Source organism: Prionailurus bengalensis, chromosome E4 (genome assembly GCF_016509475.1).
Source record: "Prionailurus bengalensis isolate Pbe53 chromosome E4, Fcat_Pben_1.1_paternal_pri, whole genome shotgun sequence".
NCBI classification, from domain to species: Eukaryota; Metazoa; Chordata; class Mammalia; order Carnivora; family Felidae; genus Prionailurus; species Prionailurus bengalensis.
This window is the reverse complement of record NC_057360.1, coordinates 44,563,593-44,588,273: the sequence shown is the minus strand read 5'-3', so window position 1 is coordinate 44,588,273 and position 24,681 is coordinate 44,563,593. Positions and strand designations below refer to the sequence as shown.

The 24,681-nt window shown below is 38.3% G+C and overlaps 1 protein-coding gene across 9 annotated transcripts in view; it reads left to right on the top strand.

The window, feature by feature from the left end:
* Positions 1–24,681, top strand: part of CFH (complement factor H) — a 108,290-nt gene that overhangs the window by 45,050 nt on the left and 38,559 nt on the right. For 4 of the 9 annotated variants that reach the window (XM_043568355.1, XM_043568353.1, XM_043568359.1 and 1 more), the window contains 2 exons: positions 20,028–20,222; positions 20,662–20,838. In XM_043568355.1, the coding sequence (XP_043424290.1) occupies positions 20,028–20,222; positions 20,662–20,838 (372 nt within the window). The remainder of the gene's footprint in view (positions 1–20,027; positions 20,223–20,661; positions 20,839–24,681) is intronic. The other 5 variants (XM_043568358.1, XM_043568360.1, XM_043568356.1 and 2 more) reach the window with 2 other exon arrangements.

Genomic DNA, 24,681 nt, shown 5'->3' with positions numbered 1-24,681 from the left:
CATGATCTGACAGAGAGAGCGGCAGAAGCTTCCATACCATTTACAAACTAGTCACACACTGTCACTTTAGCCATATCTAGACTTTAGAAGTGGGTCTCTAAGTCCTGCATACTCAAAGGGAGGAGAATTAGGCTCCTTTTTTTGAAGGGAGAAAAAGACACTGTAGAATTTTCCAAAACCATCCATGTAACAAAATTCCATTCAATTCAACAGAGTACTGTCTTTTTTCCTGGGGGATGTTTCCTCTACTCTTTTCCAGGTACTTTTTGTCTCTATAGTTCTATCCCTTTCCTTTACATACCACATTTGGTTGTACAGGTGTACTGCACTTACACTGGATAATATATGAATACATTAGGATACAAAAAGTAGGCCAGTGGCCTCCATATTAATTCTAGGGATAACTCCAAAATGAATTTTCAAATCAAAAGACCCTATCAACATGAAACAGACCTTAATATGTAAAACGATTATAATAAAAATACTGAATGATTGAATGATTGAGATATAATCGACATATAACATTATATTAGTTTCAAATGTGCAACATGATTTGATACTTTTATATATTGTGGAATGACTTCAAACACAATTGTAGTTAAATCTATCAGCACATCGTTAACATGTTTTTTCTTGTGGAAGCACCTTTAAGATCTACTCTCTTAGCAACTTTCAAATATACAATGCAGTATTAATAACTGCAGTCACCATGCTGTCTGTACCTTACATCCCCATCATTTTATTATTTTATTACTGGTAGTTTGTACCTTTCGACCTCCCTTGACCCATTTCTCCTGCCCTTCAGGCCCTGCCTCTAGCAACCCCCACTCTGTTCTCTTTATCTAAGAGTTTGGTATTTTTAGATTCCAAATATAGCTCATGTAGTATTTGTCTTTCTCTGTCTGATTTATTTCACTTAGCATGGTGCCCTCCAAGTCCATCCATGTCATCACAAATGGCAACATTTCCTTCTTTTATTGGCTGAATAATAATCCTAGTTTCTTATGCACTCATCCAGTAATGGACACTTAGATTGCTTCCACATTTTGACTATTGTAATAATGCTGCAGTGAATATGGGGCACATATGTCCTTTTCAGTTAGTGTTTTCCTTTCCTTCAGATAAATACCCAGAAGTGGAATTGTTGGATCATATGGTAGTCCTGTTAATTATTTGAGAAACCTCCATGCCGTTTTCATAGTGGCTGCACCAACCTACATTCCCGTTAACGGGGCAGAAATGCTCCCTTTTCTCCATATCCTCACTAACATTTTTTTTTCTTTTTGATGAAGCCATGTAAACAAGTATCAAGTAATATCTTATTGTGGTTTTGATTTTCATTTCTCTGATGATAAGTTGAGCATCTTTTCATGTGTCTTTTGGTCATCTGTGTTTCTTCTCTAGAAACAATGTCTGTCCAGATCGTCTGCCCATGTGTTATTCAGATTGGGCTTTTAGTTATTGTTGTTACTGAATTATATGAGTTTTTAAAATATATTTTGGATGTTTCCCCTTATCAGACATATGATTTGCAAATATTTCCTCCTACTCATTAGGCTACTCATCAGTTTGTGGATGGTTTCCTTTATTGTGCAGAAGTAGTTGGTTTAATGCAGTCCCACTTGTTTAGTTTTGCCTGGGTTGCCTTTGCTTTTGGTGTGAATTCTACAAAATAATTGCCAAGATCAATGTCAAGGAACTTATCCCCTATGTTTTCTTCCAGGAGTTTTATGTTTTCAGGTCTTTCGTCCATTTTGTGTTAGTTTTCGTGTATGTTGTAGATAGTGTTCCAGATTCATTCTTTTGTATGTGGCTGTCCAGTTTCCACAACACCACTTATTGAAGAGACTGTCCTCTCCTCACTGCATATTCTTGGCTTCTTTGTCATAAACTATCTGGCCTTAAATGTATGAGTTTATTTCTAGGCTCTCTGTTCTGTTCTGTTGAGCTGTGTGTCATCTTGGATGCTAATACTGTACTGTTTTGATTACTCTAATTCTGTAATATACTTTGAAACCTCGAAGCATGATGCCTCTAGCTTTGTTCTTCTTTCTCAGGATTCCTTTGACGATTTGGGTTCTTTTGTGATTACATATAAATTTTAGGATTGTTTGTTCTATTTCTGTGAAAAATGCATTCAGAATTTTGATACGAATTGCATTGAATCTCTAGATTACTTTAGGTGGTATGAACATTTTAACAGTAACTCTTCCAATTCATGAACATGGACTATCTTTCATTTATTTGTGTCTTTGATTTATTTCTTCATTTTCTAGTGTTTTCAGGGTACAAACCTTTCACCTTCTTGGATAGGTTTATTCCTAGACATTTTATTTGTTTTGATGCTATGGTAAAGGGGATTATTTTCTTAATTTCTTTTTTTATAGTTTATTATTAGTGTATAGAAACACACCAGATTTTTGTGCATTGATTTTGTATCCTGAAACTTTACTGATTTCATTTACTTTTTTTGTTTTTTTTTAATATATGAAGTTTATTGTCAAATTGGTTTCCATACAACACCCAGTGCTCATCCCAAAAGGTGCCCTCCTCAATACCCATCACCCACCCTCCCCTCCCTCCCACCCCCCATCAACCCTCAGTTTGTTCTCAGTTTTTAAGAGTCTCTTATGCTTTGGCTCTCTTCCACTTTAACCTCTTTTTTTTTCCTTCCCCTGCCCCATGGGTTTCTATTAAGTTTCTCAGGATCCACATAAGAGTGAAACCATAAGGTATCTGTCTTTCTCTGTATGACTTATTTCACTTAGCATAACACTCTCCAGTTCCATCCACGTTGCTACAAAGGGCCATATTTCATTCTTTCTCATTGCCACGTAGTACTCCATTGTGTATATAAACCACAATTTCTTTATCCATTCATCAGCTGATGGACGTTTAGGCTCTTTCCATAATTTGGCTATTGTTGAGAGTGCTGCTATAAACATTGGGATACAAGTGCACCTATGCATCAGTACTCCTGTATCCCTTGGGTAAATTCCTAGCAGTGCTACTGCTGGGTCATAGGGTAGGTCTATTTTTAATTTTTTAAGGAACCTCCACACTGTTTTCCAGAGTGGCTGTACCAATTTGCATTCCCACCAGTAGTGCAAGAGGGTTTCCGTTTCTCCACATCCCCTCCAGCATCTATAGTCTCCTGATTTGTTCATTTTGGCCACTCTGACAGGCGTGAGGTGATATCTGAGTGTGGTTTTGATTTGTATTTCCCTGATGAGGAGCGACGTTGAGCATCTTTTCATGTGCCTGTTGACCATCCGGATGTCTTCTTGAGAGAAGTGTCTATTCATGTTTTCTGCCCATTTCTTCACTGGGTTATTTGTTTTTCGGGTGTGGAGTTTGGTGAGCTCTTTATAGATTTTGGATACTAGCCCTTTGTCCGGTATGTCATTTGCAAATATCTTTTCCCATTCCGTTGGTTGCCTTTAGTTTTGTTGGTTGTTTCCTTTGCTATGCAGAAGCTTTTTATCTTCATGAGGTCCCAGTAATTCATTTTTGCTTTTAATTCCCTTGCCTTTGGGGATGTGTCAAGTAAGAGATTGCTACGGCTGAGGTCAGAGAGGTCTTTTCCTGCTTTCTCCTCTAAGGTTTTGATGGTTTCCTGTCTCACATTCAGGTCCTTTATCCATTTTGAGTTTATTTTTGTGAATGGTGTGAGAAAGTGGTCTAGTTTCATCCTTCTGCATGTTGCCGTCCAGTTCTCCCAGCACCATTTGTTAAAGAGACTCTCTTTTTTCCATTGGATATTCTTTCCTGCTTTGTTAAAGATTAGTTGGCCATACGTTTGTGGGTCTAGTTCTGGGGTTTCTATTCTATTCCATTGGCCTATGTGTCTGTTTTTGTGCCAATACCATGCTGTCTTGATGATGACAGCTTTGTAGTAGAGGCTAAAGTCTGGGATTGTGATGTCTCCTGCTTTGGTCTTCTTCTTCAAAATTACTTTGGCTATTCGGGGCCTTTTGTGGTTCCATATGAATTTTAGAATTGCTTGTTCTAGTTTTGAGAAGAATGCTTGTGCAATTTTGATTGGGATTGCATTGAATGTGTAGATAGCTTTGGGTAGTGTTGACATTTTGACAATATGTATTCTTCCAATCCATGAGCATGGAATGTTTTTCCAATTCTTTATATCCTCTTCAATTTCCTTCATAAGCTTTCTATAGTTTTCAGCATACAGATCTTTTACATCTTTGGTTAGATTTATTCCTAGGTATTTTATGCTTCTTGGTGCAATTGTGAATGGGATCAGTTTCTTTATTTGTCTTTCTGTTGCTTCATTGTTAGTGTATAAGAATGCAACTGATTTCTGTACATTGATTTTGTATCCTGCAACTTTGCTGAATTCATGTATCAGTTCTAGCAGACTTCTGGTGGAGTCTATTGGATTTTCCATGTAATATCATGTCATCTGCAAAAAGTGAAAGCTTGACTTCATCTTTGCCAATTTTGATGCCTTTGATTTCCTTTTGTTGTCTGATTGCTGATGCTAGAACTTCCAACACTATGTTAAACAACAGCGGTGAGAGTGGACATCCCTGTCGTGTTCCTGATCTCAGGGAAAAAGCTGTCAGTTTTTCCCCATTGAGGATGATGTTAGCTGTGGGCTTTTCATAAATGGCTTTTATGATCTTTAAGTATGTTCCTTCTATCCCGACTTTCTCGAGGGTTTTTATTAAGAAAGGGTGCTGGATTTTGTCGAAGGCCTTTTCTGCATCGATTGACAGGATCATATGATTCTTTTCTTTTATTAATGTGATGTATCACATTGATTGATTTGCGAATGTTGAACCAGCCCTGCATCCCAGGAATGAATCCCACTTGATCATGGTGAATAATTCTTTTTATATGCCATTGAATTCGATTTGCTAGTATCTTATTGAGAATTTTTGCATCCATACTCATCAGGGATATTAGCCTGTAGTTCTCTTTTTTTACTGGTTCTCTGTCTGGTTTAGGAATCAAAGTAATACTGGCTTCATAGAATGAGTCTGGAAGTTTTCCTTCCCTTTCTATTTCTTGGAATAGCTTCAGAAGGATAGGTATTATCTCTGCTTCAAACGTCTGGTAGAACTCCCCTGGGAAGCCATCTGGTCCTGGACTCTTATTGGTGGGAGATTTTTGATGACTGATTCAATTTCTTCACTGGTTATGGGTCTGTTCAAGCTTTCTATTTCCTCCTGATTGAGTTTTGGAAGCGTGTGGGTGTTTAAGGAATTTGTCCATTTCTTCCAGGTTGTCCGTTTGTTGGCATGTAATTTTTCATAGTATTCCCTGATAATTGCTTGTATCTCTGAGGGATTGGTTGTAATAATTCCATTTTCATTCATGATTTTATCTACTTGGGTCATCTCCCTTTTCTTTTTGAGAAGCCTGGCTAGTGGTTTGTCAATTTTGTTTATTTTTTCAAAAAACCAACTCTTGGTTTCATTGATCTGCTCTACCGTTTTTTTAGATTCTGTATTGTTTATTTCTGCTCTGATCTTTATTATTTCTCTTCTTCTGCTGGGTTTAGGCTGCCTTTGCTGTTCAGCTTCTAGTTCCTTTAGGTGTGCTGTTAGATTTTGTATTTGGGATTTTTCTTGTTTCTTGAGATAGGCCTGGATTGCAATGTATTTTCCTCTCAGGACTGCCTTCGCTGCGTCCCAAGCATTTGGATTGTTGTATTTTCATTTTCGTTTGTTTCCATATATTTTTAAATTTCTTCTCTAATTGCCTGGTTGACCCACTCATTCGTTAGTAGGGTGTTCTTTAACCTCCATGCTTTTGGAGGTTTTCCAGACTTTTTCCTGTGGTTGATTTCCAAGCTTCATAGCATTGTGGTCTGAAAGTATGCATGGTATAATTTCAATTCTTGTATACTCGTGAAGGGCTGTTTTGTGACCCAGTGTGTGATCTATCTTGGAGAATGTTCCATGTGCACTCGAGAAGAAAGTATATTCTGTTGCTTTGGGATGCAGAGTTCTAAATATATCTGTCAAGTCCATCTGATCCAATGTATCGTTCAGGGCCCTTGTTTCTTTATTGACCATGTGTCTAGATGATCTATCCATTTCTGTAAGTGGAGTGTTAAAGTCCCCTGCAACTACCACATTCTTATCAATAAGGTTGCTTATGTTTGTGAGTAATTGTTTTATATATTTGGGGGCTCCGGTATTCGGCGCATAGACATTTATAATTGTTAGCTCTTCCTGATGGATAGACCCTGTGATTATTATGTAATGCCCTTCTTCATCTCTTGTTGCAGCCTTTAATTTAAAGTCTAGTTTGTCTGATATAAGTATGGCTACTCCAGCTTTCTTTTGACTTCCAGTGGCATGATAAATAGTTCTCCATCCCCGCACTCTCAATCTGAAGGGGTCCTGAGGTCTAAAATTAGTCTCTTGTAGACAGAATTTTATCAAATGCCTTCTGTGCATTATAGAGATGATCACATAATTTTTATCCTTCATTTTATTAATGTGTTGTATCATAATGATTTGTGGATGTTGCAGTATCCTTGTATCCCTGGGATGAGTCCTACTCTCTTTTTTCTTGGTGCATCTAAAGGTTTGTCAATTTTGTTTATCTTTTCAAAATTATGCTTTTAGATTTATTTATCTTTTTTATTGATATTTCTATTAATATTTTCTATTTTAAGCCTTTATTTCAGTTATTTCCATTCAATCTTTCTCATTTACTACCTTCTATTAACTTTAGGCTTTGTTCTTCATTTTCTAGCTAGTCTAACATGTCACAATGTTATTGAATACATTTACGTTTAAAGTAATCATTGCTAGGAGTGTACTTATTGCCATTTTGTTGGTTGTTTTCCCAGTGGTTTGTAATTCCTTTTCTATTTTAAGCCTTTATTTCAGTTATTTCCATTCATTCTTTGTTGTTTACTACCTTCTATTAATTTTAGGCTTTGTTCTTCATTTTCTAGCTAGTCTAACATGTCACAATGTATTGAGTACATTTACATTTAAAGTAATTATTGCTAGGAGTGTACTTATTGCCATTTTGTTGGTTGTTTTCCCAGTGTTTTGTAATTCCTTTTGTCCTTTCTTCTTTCGCTCTATTCCTTCATGATTTGATTGTTTTCTGCAGAGTATGCCTAGATTCCTTTCTCTTTAATTTTTGTGCATTTCCAAAAGTTTTTCCTTTGTGGTTACCACAAGGATTCCATAAAACAACTTATAACAGTCTACTTTAACCTGAAAAGAACTTAACTTTGATTGTATTCTAAATACAATCTTTTCACTCCCCCCATGTTTATATTTTTGATGTCACAATTTCCATGTTTTGTGGATTCTTTCTTTCTTTCTTTCTTTTTTAAAATTTGTTTATGTCTATTTATTTATTTTGAGAGAGAGAGAGAGACAGAACATGAGTGGGTTAGGGGCAGAGAGAGAGGGAGACACAGAATCTGAAGCAGGCTCCAGGCTCCGAGCTGTCAGCACAGAGCCCAATGTGGGACTCAAACCCACAAACCGTGAGATTGTGACCCAAGCTGAAGTTGGACGCTTATCCAACTGAGGCACCCAGGTGCCCCGTGGATTCTTTAATAAATTATTGTAGTCATACTTATTTTTACTTCTGTTGCCTCTTTAACCTTGTTACTAACTTTATAATTGACTTTACAACATTATATTATTTTGAATTTTACTATATATTTACCTTTATCAATGATATTTATACTTTATATGTTTGCCTGTTACTAATTAGCACCCTTTACCTCAACTTAAAGAGTTCCCATTAACAGTTCTTGTAATGCTGGTCTAGTGGTGATTAACTTCTTTGGCTTTTGCTTGTCTGGAAAACTTTGTATCTCTCTATGCACCAAGTTGTTTTTCTCTTCCTGCTTTTTAGATTCTCTCCCTGTCTTTTAACTTTTGACATTTTAACTATAATATGCATTGGTGTGGGTTTCTTTGTGTTCATCTTATTTGCAACCTGTAGACTTCCTGAATCTGTATGTCTAGTTCTTCCCCCAGGATAGGGAAATATTCAGTCATTATTTTTCAGAGAAGATTTCTGCTCCTTTTTCTCTTCTTCTGGACATCCTATAGGGTACATGTTTGTCTGCTGAGGGTGTCCCGTCAGGCACCATCATACTCTTTTTAATTCTTCTTTCTTTGTGCTGCTTTGATTGGGTGAATTCCCCCAGCCTGTCTTTAAGTTTACTGATCCTTTCTTCTACCTCCTCTAGTCTGCTGTTGAAACTCTTTATTGTATTTTTCGGTACAATTATTGTATTCCTCAGCTCTAAGACTTCTACTTGGTACTTTCTTATATTATCTATCTCCATTGAAATTCTCCCTGTGCTTATTTGTTCTTCTCCCAAGCTTAGTGAGCATATTTACAACTATTATTTTGAACTCTTTATCAGGTAAAGAATTTATTTTCAAGTCATTAAAATCTTTTTCTGAGGTTTTATCTTGTTCTTTCATTTTTAATATATTCCTCAGTTTCTTAATTTTCCTTGCCCCTCTGTGTTGGTTTCTGTACATTAGAAAAAGAAATCACCTCTGTTAGTCTTGAAGAAATGGGCTTACTTAGGAGATAATCATTACTGCTCACCCCTAGCCTGGTTCGTGTCTTGTGCTTGTCTAATCAGTCAGCTTTATTTTTATTAATTCCCAGTAGTTGAGTGTGTCAAGACCTGTCCATGTCCCAAAGGGGTGGATCTCAGTCAGCACCTAGATTCAGGCTGATTGGAAGACTGGCCCACAAGCAGCAATGTTTAAAGTATGCAAATATACCTCTTTCAAGAGAAGACTGGGTTGTGTCTGTTCCTTCTATACTGACCAATGGAGTGTTAGCCAGTTAAGAACTGTTTTGGGGCACCTGGCTGGCTCAGTTGGTTGAACATCTGACTTCAGCTCAGGTCATCGCATCAAAGCTTCATGTCGAGCTCTGTGCTGACAGTGCAGAGACTGCTTGGGATTCTCTCTCTTTCACTTTCTCTGTGCCCCTCCTCCACTCATGCTTTCTCTCTCTCTCAAAAATAAATAAATAAACTTAAAAAAAAGAAACATTTCTTTATCTGTCATCATCTCTTTGAACTCATGAATACAAGCTCTGCTGGCCATAAGAGGCAGGAAATCAAGGGGAGATACCTGGGCATCAAACACAAATACCAGAGCATCAGATGCAAAAACTGGGCAAGAGATGTGTGTATAAGCTCTCTTCTAGCAGATACCAGCACTCTAGAGTGCAGCAAAGACATAGTTGTAGTCTCTGGAGGTCTCTAACAAGGATTAGAGTTGGGCCTTACTTGTCTGTTTAATGAGAAGCCTGCCTCTCAGTCCTCAGGTATGAAGACAGGCTGCTAGGGCTTTCACAGAAAAAGTATATTCTTTATTCTCCTGCCTCTCTGCAGCGCCCTGGGGTGGTAGTCGGTTCAGAACACTTTCTCCGTCTGTTACAGTCCTGGGGGACCCACAGTCATAAGCCGAGCGCACCACCAGAGCCAGGCAATCTAGAGGTAAGTCCTGCCTGACAAACACAGAAGCCAGGGCACCAAAAAAAAGCATAAGCTCCTTTCCTAGAGATACCTTTGACCTAGAGCGAAGCCGAGGAAGATCACAAGGATGGCCTCCAGTGGCCTCTATCCCCAGAGAACACCTAAGTAGGCCCCTAGATGTGTGCCAAGCCACAAGTCTGCTCCTCAAGCCAAAATTTGGGGAAAGGCTGTCAGGCCTCTTTCGTAGAAAAAACTGACATTATAGTTCAGTCTGTATATACAGTGTGCCCTTGCAGTGGTGGCTAGCGCTGAACTTTTTACAGTCCCATGGGAACCATGAATACAAACCCCACGCACCATTAGATCAAAGAATGTCCCCTGGGTGGCACCCACGAAATCCAGTGCACCGGACATAAAACCTGGGGCACCAGATCTTTGTCCAGATTTCCCTCCAGGAGTTACCAGTGCCTGCAGTGCAGCAGAAGGAGGACCTGAAGATAGTGCCTATTCTGCAAGTTCCCTGTAGAGGATTATGGTTGGCCCTCAGTTGTCTTTTTAATTAGAAGTCTGCCCTCAGGCCACAGCAACAAAGATTAATCAGATTGGCCTTTTCCAGAGAAAGGCGGGTGCTTCAGTCTGTGCACTCTCCTGTGCCTTGGGGGTGGTGGCCTGTTAATCAGTCTTTCTTTATTTGTTACAGTCCTGTAGGACCCATTAGCCACTACAGCCATGTGATCTAGGGGTATCTCCTTGGTGGTGGCTGCAAAATTCAGAGAGTGTCTGAGGAGGGTCTAAGCTCCTTTCCTGGAGATACCAGGGAGCAATTAGCAAATTCTGCCAATGAGGCAAAAAGAGAGCATAAAGATGGTGCCTGCTGGTCTCTGTCTTTGAGGAGAGTTTTTCTAAGCCCCTAGATGTGTTTTACATTAAATGCTTACCCCTCAGAGCGGAGCCTTAAGGTAGGCAAACAAGTCTCTTTCACAGAAAGTCTGGGCACTTTTCAGGTGGCTTCCTCTATGCTGGACCCTGGGGTGGGTGAGTGCCTGTGGACCCTTTAAGAGCTGTTTCTCACTTAGCTGTAGCTTGTGGGTCCTTGTGGACACAAGCCCTGTTGGCTTTCAAAGCTAGATGCTTTGGGGGCTTGTCTGTCAGGTGTAGATATTAAAATTGGGGTGCCAGATGTAAGGCTCAGACACTTCACTCCTCAGGGAGAAGCTTGGGGTTTTGAATTCCCTCCCAATTGTGGGTCATCATGCTGGGGATGAGGTTTAGGGTCAGATCGTATCTCAGTTTCTTCCATTTACTTTGATGTGAGCTTTTTCTCATTTGCCCAGTGTGTAGGAATCACTCAGTTATTTTTTGGAGAGGTTTTTTTTTTTTTTTTTTCCCCACACAAAATTACTCTGTATGTAACTGTAGATTCAGTGTGTCCAAAGGAAGAGGTGTGTTCAGGATCTCCTTCATCTCCATCTTGAACCACTTCCATAAAGGAAATATTTAATCGTGTTTCTGGTTGGCTTATGGAAATGGTAGATCAGGCCAGCTGCATCTGGATCTCACCAAGTTTATTCCAGAAGGGGCCTTATGAAGTTCTTGTGGACAAGATGGGGAAATTGACCAGCTAGATGGTTTATGAGATAGTTTGAAATTTCATTAAGTAAACTTACCCGAGTATCAGATTCAGGACTTTGTTCTCAAGCCTATTCCATTACTCCTTTATGTTATCAGTTAGTTTAGTGATTTAGGGGAAACACAGTACAAATTCACAAGTGGAATTATTCAGGGGGTCATGATAGTGAATCTGCATTAGCACAGATTCATCATTCAAAAAGGATCCTCTGTTAAATCTAATAATGTGACATTTAGTAGTGATAACTATAAGATCCTGGGTATAAGTCAAAGGAATCAGATGTACAAGTATAGACAGATTAGAAAGAATTTTAAAAGTTGGTGAATATTTTAATCAATTTTGAGATCATTTTGAGTCAAAACTATGACAGAACCACCACTACTGTTAATGAGACCACGCCCTCATCGATAGAAATCTAAGGTAGAATGAGGCTGTTCTAAATTTTGCCCATCCCAATGCTGATCAGACCATATATGAAATATTATATTTGATTCAGAGATGATATTCTAAAAGCATAAAACATATTTAAGTATGCCCAGATGAAAGAAGAATATGGCAAAGGGATTCAAGCCTGTCATAATAATAATACCTACTTTAATTTTACCCTCTTTGTATACCTCTTGAAAAGAAATCTCAGTGGACTGTTTTATTTAATTAATATCATTTTTTTTTAATTTTTTTCAACGTTTATTTATTTTTGGGACAGAGAGAGACAGAGCATGAACGAGGGAGGGGCAGAGAGAGAGGGAGACACAGAATTGGAAACAGTCTCCAGGCTCTGAGCCATCAGCCCAGAGCCCGACGCGGGGCTCGAACTCACGGACCGCAAGATCGTGACCTGAAGTCAGACGCTTAACCGACTGCGCCACCCAGGCGCCCCTAATTAATATCATTTTTTAAAATTATTATTAACAAGTCAGCTAACATACAGAGTAGTCTTGGCTTCAGGAGTAGATTCCTTTGATACATCACTCACATACAACACCCAATACTCCTCACTTGACAAGTGCCCTCCTCAATGCCCACCACCTATTTTTCCCATCCTCCCAACCCCCCACTTCCATCAACCCTCAGGTTGTTCTATGTAAGGGCCTCATATGATTTGCCTTCCTCTCTGTTTGTATCTTCTTTTTTCCTTCCCTTCCCCGATGGTCACCTGTAAACTTTCTCAAATTCCACGTTTTCCAAATTACCTTCTGATTCCATCCACATTGTTGCAAATGGCAGGATTTCATTCTATTTCGTCGCCGAGTAGCATTCCATTTTGTAAATATACCATATCTTCATTATCCATTCATCAGTGATGGAAATTTGGGCTCTTTCCATAATTTGACTATTGTTGATAGTGCTGCTATCATGTGGCCCTATGAATCAACCCTCCTGTGTCCTTTGAATAAATTCCTAGTAGTACAAGCACTGGATCATAGGGTAATTCAATTTTTAATTTTTTGAGGAACCTCCACGCTGTTTTCCAGGGTGGTGCACCAATTTGCACACCCACCAACTGGGCAAGAGGGTTCCCCTTTCTCCATATCCTCGCCAACATCTGTTGTTTCCTGAGTTGTTAATTTTAGCCACTCTGGTATGAGGTGGTATCTCAGTGTGGTTTTGATCCGTATTTCCCTGATGATGAGCAATGTTGAGCATCTTTTCATGTGTCTGTTTGCCATCTGGATGTCTTCTTTGGAAAACTGTCTATTTGCATCTCCTGCCCGTTTCTTCACTGGATTATTTGTTTTTCAGGTGTTGAGTTTGGTAAGTTCTTTATAGATTTTGGATACTAGCCCTTTATCCAATATGTCATTTGCAAACATCTTCTCCCATTCTGTCGGCTGCCTTTTAGTTTTGTTGACTGTTTCCTTTGCTGTGTAGAAGCTTTTTATCTTGATGAGGTCCCAATAGTTCCGTTTTGCTTTTATTTCTCTTGCCTTTGGAAACATGTCAAGTAAGAAGTTTCTATGGCCAAAGTCAAAGAGGCTGCTGCCTTGTTTTCTCCTGTAGGATTTTGATGGATTCCTGTTTAACACTGACCTAACATTAGCATTTAGGTCCTTCATCCATTTTGAATTTATTTTTGTGTATGTTGTAAGAAAGTGGTCCAGTTTCTTTCTTCTGCATGTTGCTGTCCAGGTCTCCCAAGCACCGTTGGCTGAAGAAGCTATCTCTTTTCCATTGGATACCCTTTCCTGCTTTGTCAAAGATTAGTTGGCCATAGATTTGTACGTCCATTTCTGGGTTCTTTTTTCTATTCCACTGGTCTATGCGTCTGTTTTTGTGCCAATACCATACTGTCTTTATGATTACAGCTATGTAATACAGGCTAAAGTCTGGGATTGTGATGCCTCCAGCTTTGGTTTTCTTTTTCCACATTACTTCAGCTATTCAGGATCTTTTGTGGTTCCATACAAATTTTAGGATTATTTCTTCTAGCTCTGTGAAGAATGCTGATGCCATTTAGATTGAGATTGCTAGAATGTGTAGATTATTTTGGGTAATATCAACATTTTAACAGATTTGTTCTTCTAATCCATGAGCATGGAATGTTTTCCATTTCTTTGTGTCTTCTTCAATGTCATTCATCAATTTTCTATAGTTTTCTGCAAACAGATCTTTTACTTCTTTGGTTAAGTTTATTTCTAGGTAATTTATGGTCCTTGGTGCAATTGAGAATGGGATCAATTCCTTTCTGTTGCTTCATTATTGGTGTATAGAAATGCAACAGATTTGTGTACATTGATTTTATATGCTGAAACTTTGCTGAATTCATGTATCAGCTCTACCAGTTTTTCGGTGGGGTGTCTCGGATTTTCCATGCAGAGTGTCGTGTCATCTGCAAAGAGTGAAAATTTGACTTCTTGTCTGCCAATTTCGATACATTTTATTTTGCATTGTTGTCTGAATGTTGAGGCTAGGAGTTCTAATACCATGTTAACAACAGGGGTGACAGTGGATATCCCTGTCATGTTCCTGATCTTAGGGGCAAAGCTCTCAGTTTTTCCCCATTGTGGATTGTATTAGCTGTGGGCCTTTCATATATGGCTTTTATGATGTTAAGGTATGTTCCTTCTATCCTTACTTTCTTGAGGGTTTTTATTACGAAAGGATGCTGTATTTTGTCCAATGCTTTTTCTGCTTCTATTCACAGGAGCATATGGTTCTTATCTTTTCCTCTGTTAATGTGATGTATGATGTTGATTGATTTGTGAATACTGAACCAGACCTACAGCCCAGGAATGAATCCCAGTTGATTATGATGAATAATTCATTTAATACACTATTGAAGTCAATTTGCTAGTATCTTGATAAGAATTTTTGCATCCATGTTCATCGGGGATATTGACCTGTATTTCTGCTTTTCAGTGGGGCCTTTGTCTGCTTTGGGCATCAAGGTAATGCTGACTTCATAGAATGAGTCTGGAAGATTACCTTCCATTTCTATTTTTTGGAACAGCTTGAGATTAGGTCTTAACTCTGTTTAAATGTCTGGTAGAATTCCCATAGGAACCAGTCTAACCCCGGACTCCTACTTGTTGGGAGATTTTTGATAACCAGTTCAATTTCTTCACTGCTTGTGGGTCTGTTCAAATTTTCTATTTCTTCCCATTTGAATTCTGGTAGTGTGTGAGTGTCTAGGAATTTGTCCACTTCTTCCAGATTGTCCAGTTTGTTGGCATGTAATTTTTCACAATGTTCTTCAATAATTGTTTGTATTTGTGTGGTGTTGGTTGTGATCTCCCCTCCTTCATTCATAATTTTATCTATTTGGGTCCTTTCTCTTTTCTTTTTGAGAAGTCAGGCTACAGGGTTATCGATTTTGTTTATTCTTTCAAAAAATCAACTCTTACATTCTTTAATCCATTCTAATTTTTTTTTGTTTTTTAAGGTTTTTTTTTTTTTTTTGGATTGTATACTGTTTATTTCTGCTCTAATCTTTATTATTTCTCTCCTTCTTCTGGCTTTGGGCTTTCATTGCTGCTGCCTTTCTAGTTCCTTTAGGTGTGAGGTTAGGTTGTATATTTAGGACCTTTCTTGCTTCTTGAAATAGATCTGAACTGCAATGTATTTTCCTCTTAAGACTGCCTTTGTTGCATCCCAAGGGGTATGAACTGTCATATTTTCATTTTCATTTACCTGCATATATTTTTTAAATTTTTGTTGAATTTCCTGGTTGATCCATTCATTCTTCAGTAGGAGGTCCTTTAACCTTCATGCATTTGGGAGCTTTCCAAATTTTTTCTTGTAGTTGATTTCAAGCTTCATAACATTGTGATCTGAAAATATGCATGGTATGATCTCAGTCCTTTTATATATTCTGTTTTGTGACCCAGTATGTGATCTATTTTGGAGAATATCCAACTGGTCCATCTGGTCCAATGTGTCCTTCAGAGCCATTGTTTCCTTATTGATTTTCTGCCTAGATGATATGTCCATTGCTGTAAGTGGAGTACTAAAGTCCCCTTCAAACATGGTATTATTATCTATACATTTATTTATGTTTGTAATTAAATGATTTATATATTTGGATGCTCTCACATTGGGGACATAGATTTTTACAACTGTTATCTCTTCTTGATGAATAGACCCCTTAATTATGATAAAATGCTATTTTTCATCTCCTATTACAGTCTTTCTTTTAAAATCTGGTTTGTCTGGTCTAAGTATGGCTACTCCGGCTTTATTTTGCCATCCAGTACCATGACACAAGGTTTTCCATCCCCTCACTTTCAATCTGCAGTTGTCCTCAGGACTAAAATGAGTCTCTTGTAGGCAGCATGTAAATGGATCTTTTCTTTTTTTTAACCCATGGTGAAACCCTATGTCTTTTCATTGGAGTATTTAGTCCATTTACATCAGAGTGATTATTGAAAGATACGAATTCTGTATCATTGTGTTACCTGTAGGTTTCGTGCTTGTGGTGATGTCTCTGGTCCTTAGTAGTCTTTGCTGCTTTCCACTCACAGAGTCTCCCTTAGAATCTCCTGCAGGGCTGGTTTAGTGGTCATGAACTCCTTTAGTTTTTTGGTTTTTTTTTTTGGGAAAGCCTTTATCTCTCCTTCAATTATAATGACAGCCTTGACAGATAATTGATTCTTGGCTGCATATTTTTCCTAACAGCACATTTAATGTTTCCTATCCTCCCTCCTGGCCTGCCAAGTTTCAGTGGATAGGTCTGTTACAGCCCTTACATGTCTACCCTGGCTCTCATTTCTTCCTGGAATTTCTTTTCAGGAGAATTCTTCCATCTTATGATTTTGGCTTGGTTTGTCCTTATGTGTTTTAATAGTTTGTTATATGTCCTGCACCTGTGAGAACTACTATATTTGAAAGGGGTCATACACTGTCCAGGGCCTGGCACTTCAGGAATTGTATTTGGAGTGTGTTGCATGCCCTCCTTTGTTGTGTATTTGGTTGCTGTAACCCACCAAACAGATCTATAAGGCTCCTCCTTACTTGCAGTGGTGGATAGTTTAAACCCTCCACCAGGGGTGCTTTGATTTTTCATTGAAGTATCCCTAGAAAGATGAGAGGGCAGGGGACCTAATCCCATACAAAGAAAAAAAATGAAAGGTCTGAAAAAAGGACCAAGCAGAGAATCAAAGAAGCTATAAGGCTTAATCCAGAGAGAAAGAAAGGAAAAGAAAGAAGAAGGAGTATAGAAAAACTGTACAAAATTAAAGTAAAAATGCTAGATTAAACAGACAAACAAAGCAGAAAAATAGAGAAAAGACAAAATATATATATTTATAAGAATTGACCAAAAATCAAATCAGAAACTAAGATCCTGATTCCAAAGGAAAAAAAAAGAAGATGGTTGAAAGAAATGATGAGAAAAGACAAGAGATGGAAAGAAAAGAAAAGAAAAAAGAAAAGGAAAGACGAAAAGAAAAGAAAAAAGGGCAACAGACTAACATACACAACTGCAGGACAGTTGTCTGTTGGTGTCTGGGACCTACGGCTGTGCTGGTCTGGAGAAGAGGTCATCTGTTTCATTCAGTGTCAGTTCTGCTCCAGTAGATGAGCAGTTTCCGGGCACACAGGGGTGGGGCTTCATGTAAGCAGATCACAACTGTGCTGGGGTCTTTTTCCCTGAAGCCCCACCCTGTTGGTGATGGGGAAGAAAATGATGACACCCCAATCTCAACCACACTGTTCAGGCAGGCCTCACACAGTAGCGCAGGCAGGTGGCTTGTCTTGCTCCACAGTTCTCCCACACTTCTAGGTGCTCAGCTGGGATTCAAAACCTGATATAGTAATGGATCCTGCACCATAGGCACTTGGTTCTGGGGTAGTGCCATTCTGCACTGCTAATATGGCTGACGACTGCAGGGTCTTTTGTCTTTGAGCGTGCAATATATCCCACAGTATTCAACGGAGGGGACTGTTCTCTCCTAGTGTGCCCCTGAGATTGCCACTGCTCTCCTCCTCCCCAGGCACATGCACGTGACAGTGGCTTTGGTCCCGAGAATGGCACACACTTTTGAAAACTCTGGTCTTCAGCTCCTTTGGCTGTTTTCAAAGTAGAGACTGGCACTCTCCATATTTCTTATTCCCCAGTCCACGATCTGGAGGTTTTTCTCTTGTTCTAACTTGCGTTAGGGCAATCCACAGCTTCTCTTTCTCTCCCTTTTTCCTCTATACGGATCCCTGCCTTCCACGCACATGCTGTTTTATCTCCCCCAGTTTGCATACAAGCACCTCTGTCCCACCAAGCTGTCTCCCTCCACTTGTGCAGATTTTTCTGTCACTCCGCAGATAGATTTCCAAGTGTTCTGACCCCGATACAGCTGTGTTTCCGGGATGAGGGAAATCCTCGAACCCTTACTTCTCCACCATCTTAACTTCTAATTGATATCATTTGAAACACTAGAATAACCACTGCTGTTCTGAGATCAGACCCCCAGGGTTCAAATCTCTCCTTTACAATTTTACGGGTAATTTAACTGAGTACTTTAAGACTCAATTCTTGCAAATCCAAAGAGTGAAGCTTGCCCAAGATTGTTAAATGACACACATCTTGATGTCTCATGATGAAATTCATCCAAGGATAAAGAGAAAATAATCTAAATCTTCAAAGAGTCATGGGGGGAAAATACTACACTGTTACTCAAAAGGAAAAAAACTAAATGAGCTTTTTAGTCTCAACCTTGGAAGCTTCAAAAATGTGGAGGGAAAAATCTATCCATGAGAGACATGGGCTGTAGGCCAAAAATCTATATCTAGAGAAGGTATCATATACAAATTTTTGTTAAAGAAAAACATCAGTATATACAAGGATTCAAAGGGTATGATCCACATAACAAGTCAGCTTAAACTACTAGAAACTTTCTCTAATCAAACAAGATGAAAATGGATCAGTGTACTTAAAAAAGATGAAGATGATAATACTCGGTATGCGTGTGTGTATGTGTGTGTGTTTTGGAACTTGGGTTCATGTGTTGTACAAGTTAATAGAGTAATTTTATGGGTAATTTTATGGGAAAAACCCAATACTGGTCTGGTATTAAAGTCCTAAATTAGCTTTATGTCATCAAATGAAAAGGGGAAACTTTTCTGGAAAATATTATACCTAAATGTGTTGTAACAACATAACACTTAAACATATGTCAAAAATATTCCGTATATAAGAATGTCTCAGTAAAATGCAATTATATTATACCTCAATTAAAATATGACATTTTGGTGTTTAAAAAGAATTGAACTATGGTTGCATTAAATGTTCACTTTTATTCAAAAAATATATATATTGGGGACATAAATGACATATTGTCTAAACACTTGATATATATGATATATATCATTATAGTATGACATACTGTGTATGATAGTTTTAAACACTTCATCTATATGACAAGTGTCATATATATTGTGAAATATATATGACATCTTTAACACACCTCATATATATGATATATGTCATACGTATTACGACATATGTATGACATAATTTAAAACCATTCCTTCTTCAATGAAAATTAGAATTAACAATATGGTGCCTGGGTGGCTTAGTTGTTAAGCATCTGATTTCGGCTCAGGTCATTATCTCACAGTTGGTGAGTTCGAGTTCCACGTCAGGTGAGCTCGTTGCCCCACTTTGGGTGAGCCAGTGCCCTGCTTCAGGTAAAACCATGAGCCCCAGGTGAGCCCAGCTTCTCTCTCTCTCTCTCTCTCTCTCTCTCTCTCTTACTCTCTCTGCTCTTCACTCACTTGCGCCGCCTCTCTCTCTAAAACAAAATTTAAAAAAATAACATTCAAATGTTTTCCACAATCTTAAGTATTTGGATATTGACAAATAGTCCTTGTTTATTTCTCTGATTAAATGAAGAAGAGAACTGTCCTCAATGATTGGTTTGAGGGGTTAAGAAGAATGTAATTTTTCTGTATAATGTGATGAATGGAAAATTTTTGTGTTTCTCTATATGTCTTACATTATTTTCATTAAACAGAAAAATAAATTAATGAATGTTAATCTAAAAAAAAATCTATCTTCCTACATTGAGTTGTTCTGAGAAGAAAAGATAGGGCTCTGATTTCTGATGAGAACAGAAAAGAAAATAAAAAGTTGGATGACCTGAGAAATAAAATCAATGTCTTCATCTCTCAACCAAGTTCCTCATTTAATCAACCATGCTGAGGATACATATACTCAAGGAGAATCCTTTAAAAAGATCTATCAAGTTTTATTCTTTGATCTTCATACTATTTTATATCTCATAAGTCCCACAAGATACAATGTTAACTTGATTAGCAATGACTTCATCACATATTCCAGTAATCCATATTTCCAACACTTCTTGTCCTAGAAAACCTGATGCAATGAGTGAAATTATGCTAATAAGAGGGTAAATTTGCCAATGAAACAATAATTTCTAATATGATTTTTTTCTTGAGATAAAAGATTATTTATACTGTTGTTTGTTTTTGTTTTTTTATTGCAAGAGAAACGTTGTGATTTTCCAGAAATAAAACATGGACTACTACACAATGAATATAACTATAGACGAGACTTTCCAGTATCTGTAGGAAAAAAATATTACTATTCCTGTGACCACAATTTCATGACAGATAAAAAACAGCACGGGGGATATATTCATTGCACACAAGAAGGATGGTCACCAGCAGTACCGTGCCGCAGTAAGTCAACCTTGTTATGATTGTGTATGTGTAAATATTTCAAAGAGTGGTGTGGGAAGACACATAAGTGAGTACAGTTAAGCCTAATATGACAAAAAGAAGGCCAAGGGATGAGTTTTATGAGCAAAACGACCAATGTAAGTTTTTCCTTCTATGAGGAGCTCTTCATAAAAATCACCTGAGAATTAAAAATCGAGGCTTACGAAAATACCTATGTCATTTCCAAATATCTTCATTATAAAAACTGAAGATAAATAATTTAAATACTGATTTTCTTCTTTTGAAACGTTTGGAAGTAGCTTTAGTCTGTCTTAAGTTATAGGTTATTTTTGGATACTTATGCATGAAAATTTAAATTTTGGACAAATAATTTTTAATTTGCTATTATCATTGAATCTAGGGTTTGACAAATTTGGTTTACTATTTTTATGATTATTAGGACAATGTATTTTTAATTATTTGATAAATGGAGAATATCCATATCCAGCAAAAATGTATTTCCAAGGTGACTCTGTAAGTGTTAACTGCTATGCTGGCTACAGTCTTCAAAATGAGCAGACTGTAATGACCTGTACAGAAGATGGCTGGGTGCCTGCTCCCGAATGCCTTCCTCCTGGTAAGTACATGGTCACTAGTCAGAAAACAGTAAAAGAACTACAAAGAAGGAACGTGTAAAGTAGGGTGACACCAGCAAGAGAACGAGGGGGATGTGGCAGAGAAGGAGGAAACTAGGCCTGCCTCATCCCATGAGGATAACTATCAAATCATCCTAAATCAACCTGAAGACTGGCAGAACAAATTGTGCAACCAATCATAGAGAACAGTCCACATCAGAGAAGTAAGATGTACAGAGATTCAGTTTTCCCTCCCAAACTGAGGAGAAATGGACTGTACCACTGAGGTAGGAAAGGAGTAGTGGTCACAGAGAAGGGTGAGAGACAGTCTGACACACAGAGGAACCAACAGGTAAAACGAATCCCCAAACCAACTGGCTTGGAAAGTGAAAGGGGCCAAATGTTGTGAGTTCCTGCAACCAGTGGGGCTTAAAGCCTAGGGTTTTAAAGGTCAGTGTACTAAGTTCTGGGAGAGTTCAAAGGGTGTTGGGGCTGTTCTTGGAAAAAAGGCAAGCAAAGAGCTTGTGGACATACAGCATGGCAACAGCAATCTGAAGAGCACTTGGAGCACACAGTGGGGAGATTATTTGCTCACCTGGGAGCATGTTGCAGAAAGGCAGCATTCACAGAGACCCACAGGAGCTGACAGGTGCCATTTCCCTCCCTACCCATTAGCATAAACACAGGGTCAACTGTGGGAATCTGCACAGGGCCCACACTTGCTATCTAACTTCTTACACCAAGCTCCACTTGCCCATGCTCCAGTGAAACCATCCTTCCCAGTTACACTTGCCTCAGTCCCACAGCAGGTAGCCCCAACCCCAAAACACCAGACCAAATCCCTGCCCACACCTCATCTCCCAACCTGAGGATTTTGGAAGCCTTGATTCCAGCAGCAGTGGTGAGAAGTCTCATGTCACAAGCAGACCAGAGTGCACCAAGTTAAAACTCCCCACATTCAAGCCAGAGACCAACCACTGCCAACAAAGAGGCAAAGAGAGCCTCTGTAGATGAGGGGCATGAAGCACAAAGCGATCAGGACACAAGAGCAGTGTGAACACAGCACACATTGGAGACACTCCCTGAAATGCCAGGCCCTGGGGAACAGGGATCACAACACCTCAGGGCACGACAGAACCTCTTTTTCATAAGGCCATTACCCCAAAAATGGGAGAGGTAACTGAATTTCCTACACGCAGAAACAGGCACAGAAACTTAAATGAGAAAACAGAAGAATTTGTCCCAAGTGAAAGAGCAGTACAAGGCCAATGCCGGAGCTCTAAGTGAAACAGATATAAGTAACATGCTTAATAGAGAATTTAACATAATAAGTATAATGATACTCACTGGACTTGAGAAAAATTCGAAGATATGAGTAAGACCCTAATACAGAGATAAGGAATAACATAGCAGAAAGAAAGGATTCAATAAACAAAATTAGAAACACACTTGATGGAATGAACAGCATAGTGGAAGAAGAAGAGGCATTAATTAATGACTTAGAAGACATAGTAATGAAAAGTAATCAAGCTGAACAGAAGGGAGAAAAAAGAATTATGCAAAGGAGGATCGATTTAGGGAAGTCGGTGACGCCATCAAACATAACATTTTTATTAGAGGTGTCCCAGAAGAAGAAGAAAGGAAAAAGGGACCAGAAAATTGATTTGAAGAATAGCAGAAAAGTTCCCTAATCTGGAAGGAGGAAACAGATATCCAGATACACGAGGAGGCACAAAGAATCCCCAACAAAATAAACAAAAGCAAACCCACACCAAGATACATGGTAACTAAACTGGCAGAACATAACAATATAGAAAACGTTGTAAAAACAGCAAGAGAAAAAAAAAGACAGTCACATACAAGGAAAAATCCATACGGCAACTAAGGCAGTTTTCAGCACAAACTTTCCAGGCCAGAAGGAAGTGGCATGATATATTCAAAGTGATGAATGGGAAACATACTCTATCCAGTCAAGAATACTCTACCCAGCAAAGCCATTATTCAAAATAGAAGGAGAGATAAAGAGTTTCCCAGGCAAATAAAAACCAATGCAGGTCAAAACCATTAAATCAGCCTTGCAAGAAATATTAAAGGCGAATCGGAGTAGAAAGGAGAGACCAAAAGTGCCAGTAGAAAGGTAGGAAACACAAAAGCAGTAAAAATGAATATTTCTGTAAATAAAATTCCTGTCAAGGAACTCACAAAATAAACGGATGTAAAATATGACACCATATGCCTGAGGAAGAGAGAAGTAAAGTTTGGGTTCAGGGGCGCCTGGGTGGCGCAGTCGGTTAAGCGTCCGACTTCAGGCAGGTCACGATCTCAGTCTGTGAGTTCGAGCCCCGCGTCAGGCTCTGGGCTGATGGCTCAGAGCCTGGAGCCTGTTTCAGATTCTGTGTCTCCCTCTCTCTCTGCCCCTCCCCCGTTCATGCTCTGTCTCTCTCTGTCCCAAAAATAAATAAACGTTGAAAAAAAAAAATTTAAAAAAAAAAAAGTTTGGGTTCAAAGTTAAATGACCACCAACTTAATACAGACTGCTATATGCAACACATGTTATATACAAACCTAATGATGACCACAAAGCAAAACCACAATAAATATGCAAGGAATAAAGATAAAGGTATCCAATATATCATTAAAAAAATCATCTAACCATGAAAGAAAGACAAGAAATGATCAGAGAAAATCTTCAGGAACAACCATAAATCAGGCAATAAAATAGCAATAAATGCATATCTATAAAAAAATGCTTTGAATGTAAATATACTAGATGCTCCAATGAAAAGACACAGGGTGACAGAATGAATAAAACAAGACCCATCTCTTTCCTGCCTACAAAAAAAAAACCCCTCATTTTAGAGCAAAACACACCTGCAGATTGAAAGTGAAGGGACGTAGGATATATTGTGCAAATGGATGTCAAAAGAAAGCAGGAGTACCAATAATTATATTGGACAAAGTAGACTTTGAAACAAAGCATGTAATAAGAGACAAAGAAGGACACTGTATAATAATAAAGGGGACAATCCAACAAGAAGAGGTAACGATTGTGAGTATTTATGTACCCAACATGTGAGCTCCTCAATACATGAATGTTAATAACAAATAGCAAAGAATGACTCAATCATAATAAACAATAGTAGGGGATTTTAACACACCAATTACATTAATGGACAAGATCGTCTAAACCAAAAATCAACAAGGAAACAATGCCTTTAGACACACTGGAACAGATATATTTAACAGATATATTCAGAACATTCCATCTTAAAACAGCCAAATATACATGCTTTTCAAGTGTACATGGAACATTCTGCAGAATAAAACACATATTAGGCCACAAAACAAGTGTCAACAAATTGAAAAAGATCTAAATCACACCATGCAACACATCTGAACACAATGCAATGAAACTAGGAGTCAGCCACAAGAAAAAAATGTGAAGATCACAAATAGATGAGGTTAAATAACATGCTAACAATGAATGGGTCAACCAGAAAATAAAAGAAAAAAACAAAAAGGTACATGGAAACTAGTGAAAATGAAAACACAACTGTTCAAAACCTGTGGGATGCAGCAAAACCGATTCTAAGAGGGACGTTTATAGCAATACACATCTACTGAAGAAGCAAGAAAAAAAAATCTAATAAACAACCTAACCTGATGACTAAGGAAGTTAGAAAAACAACAAACAAAAACCCAAAAAGCAGAAGGAAGGAAATAAAAAGGATTAGAGCATGTATCCGGTTTGAGCAATTCCCTGGCTGTCATTTCTTCCTGGAATTTCTTTTCAGGAGAATTTCGTTTCATCATTTTGGCCTGGTTTCTGTATTTTATGTGTTTTA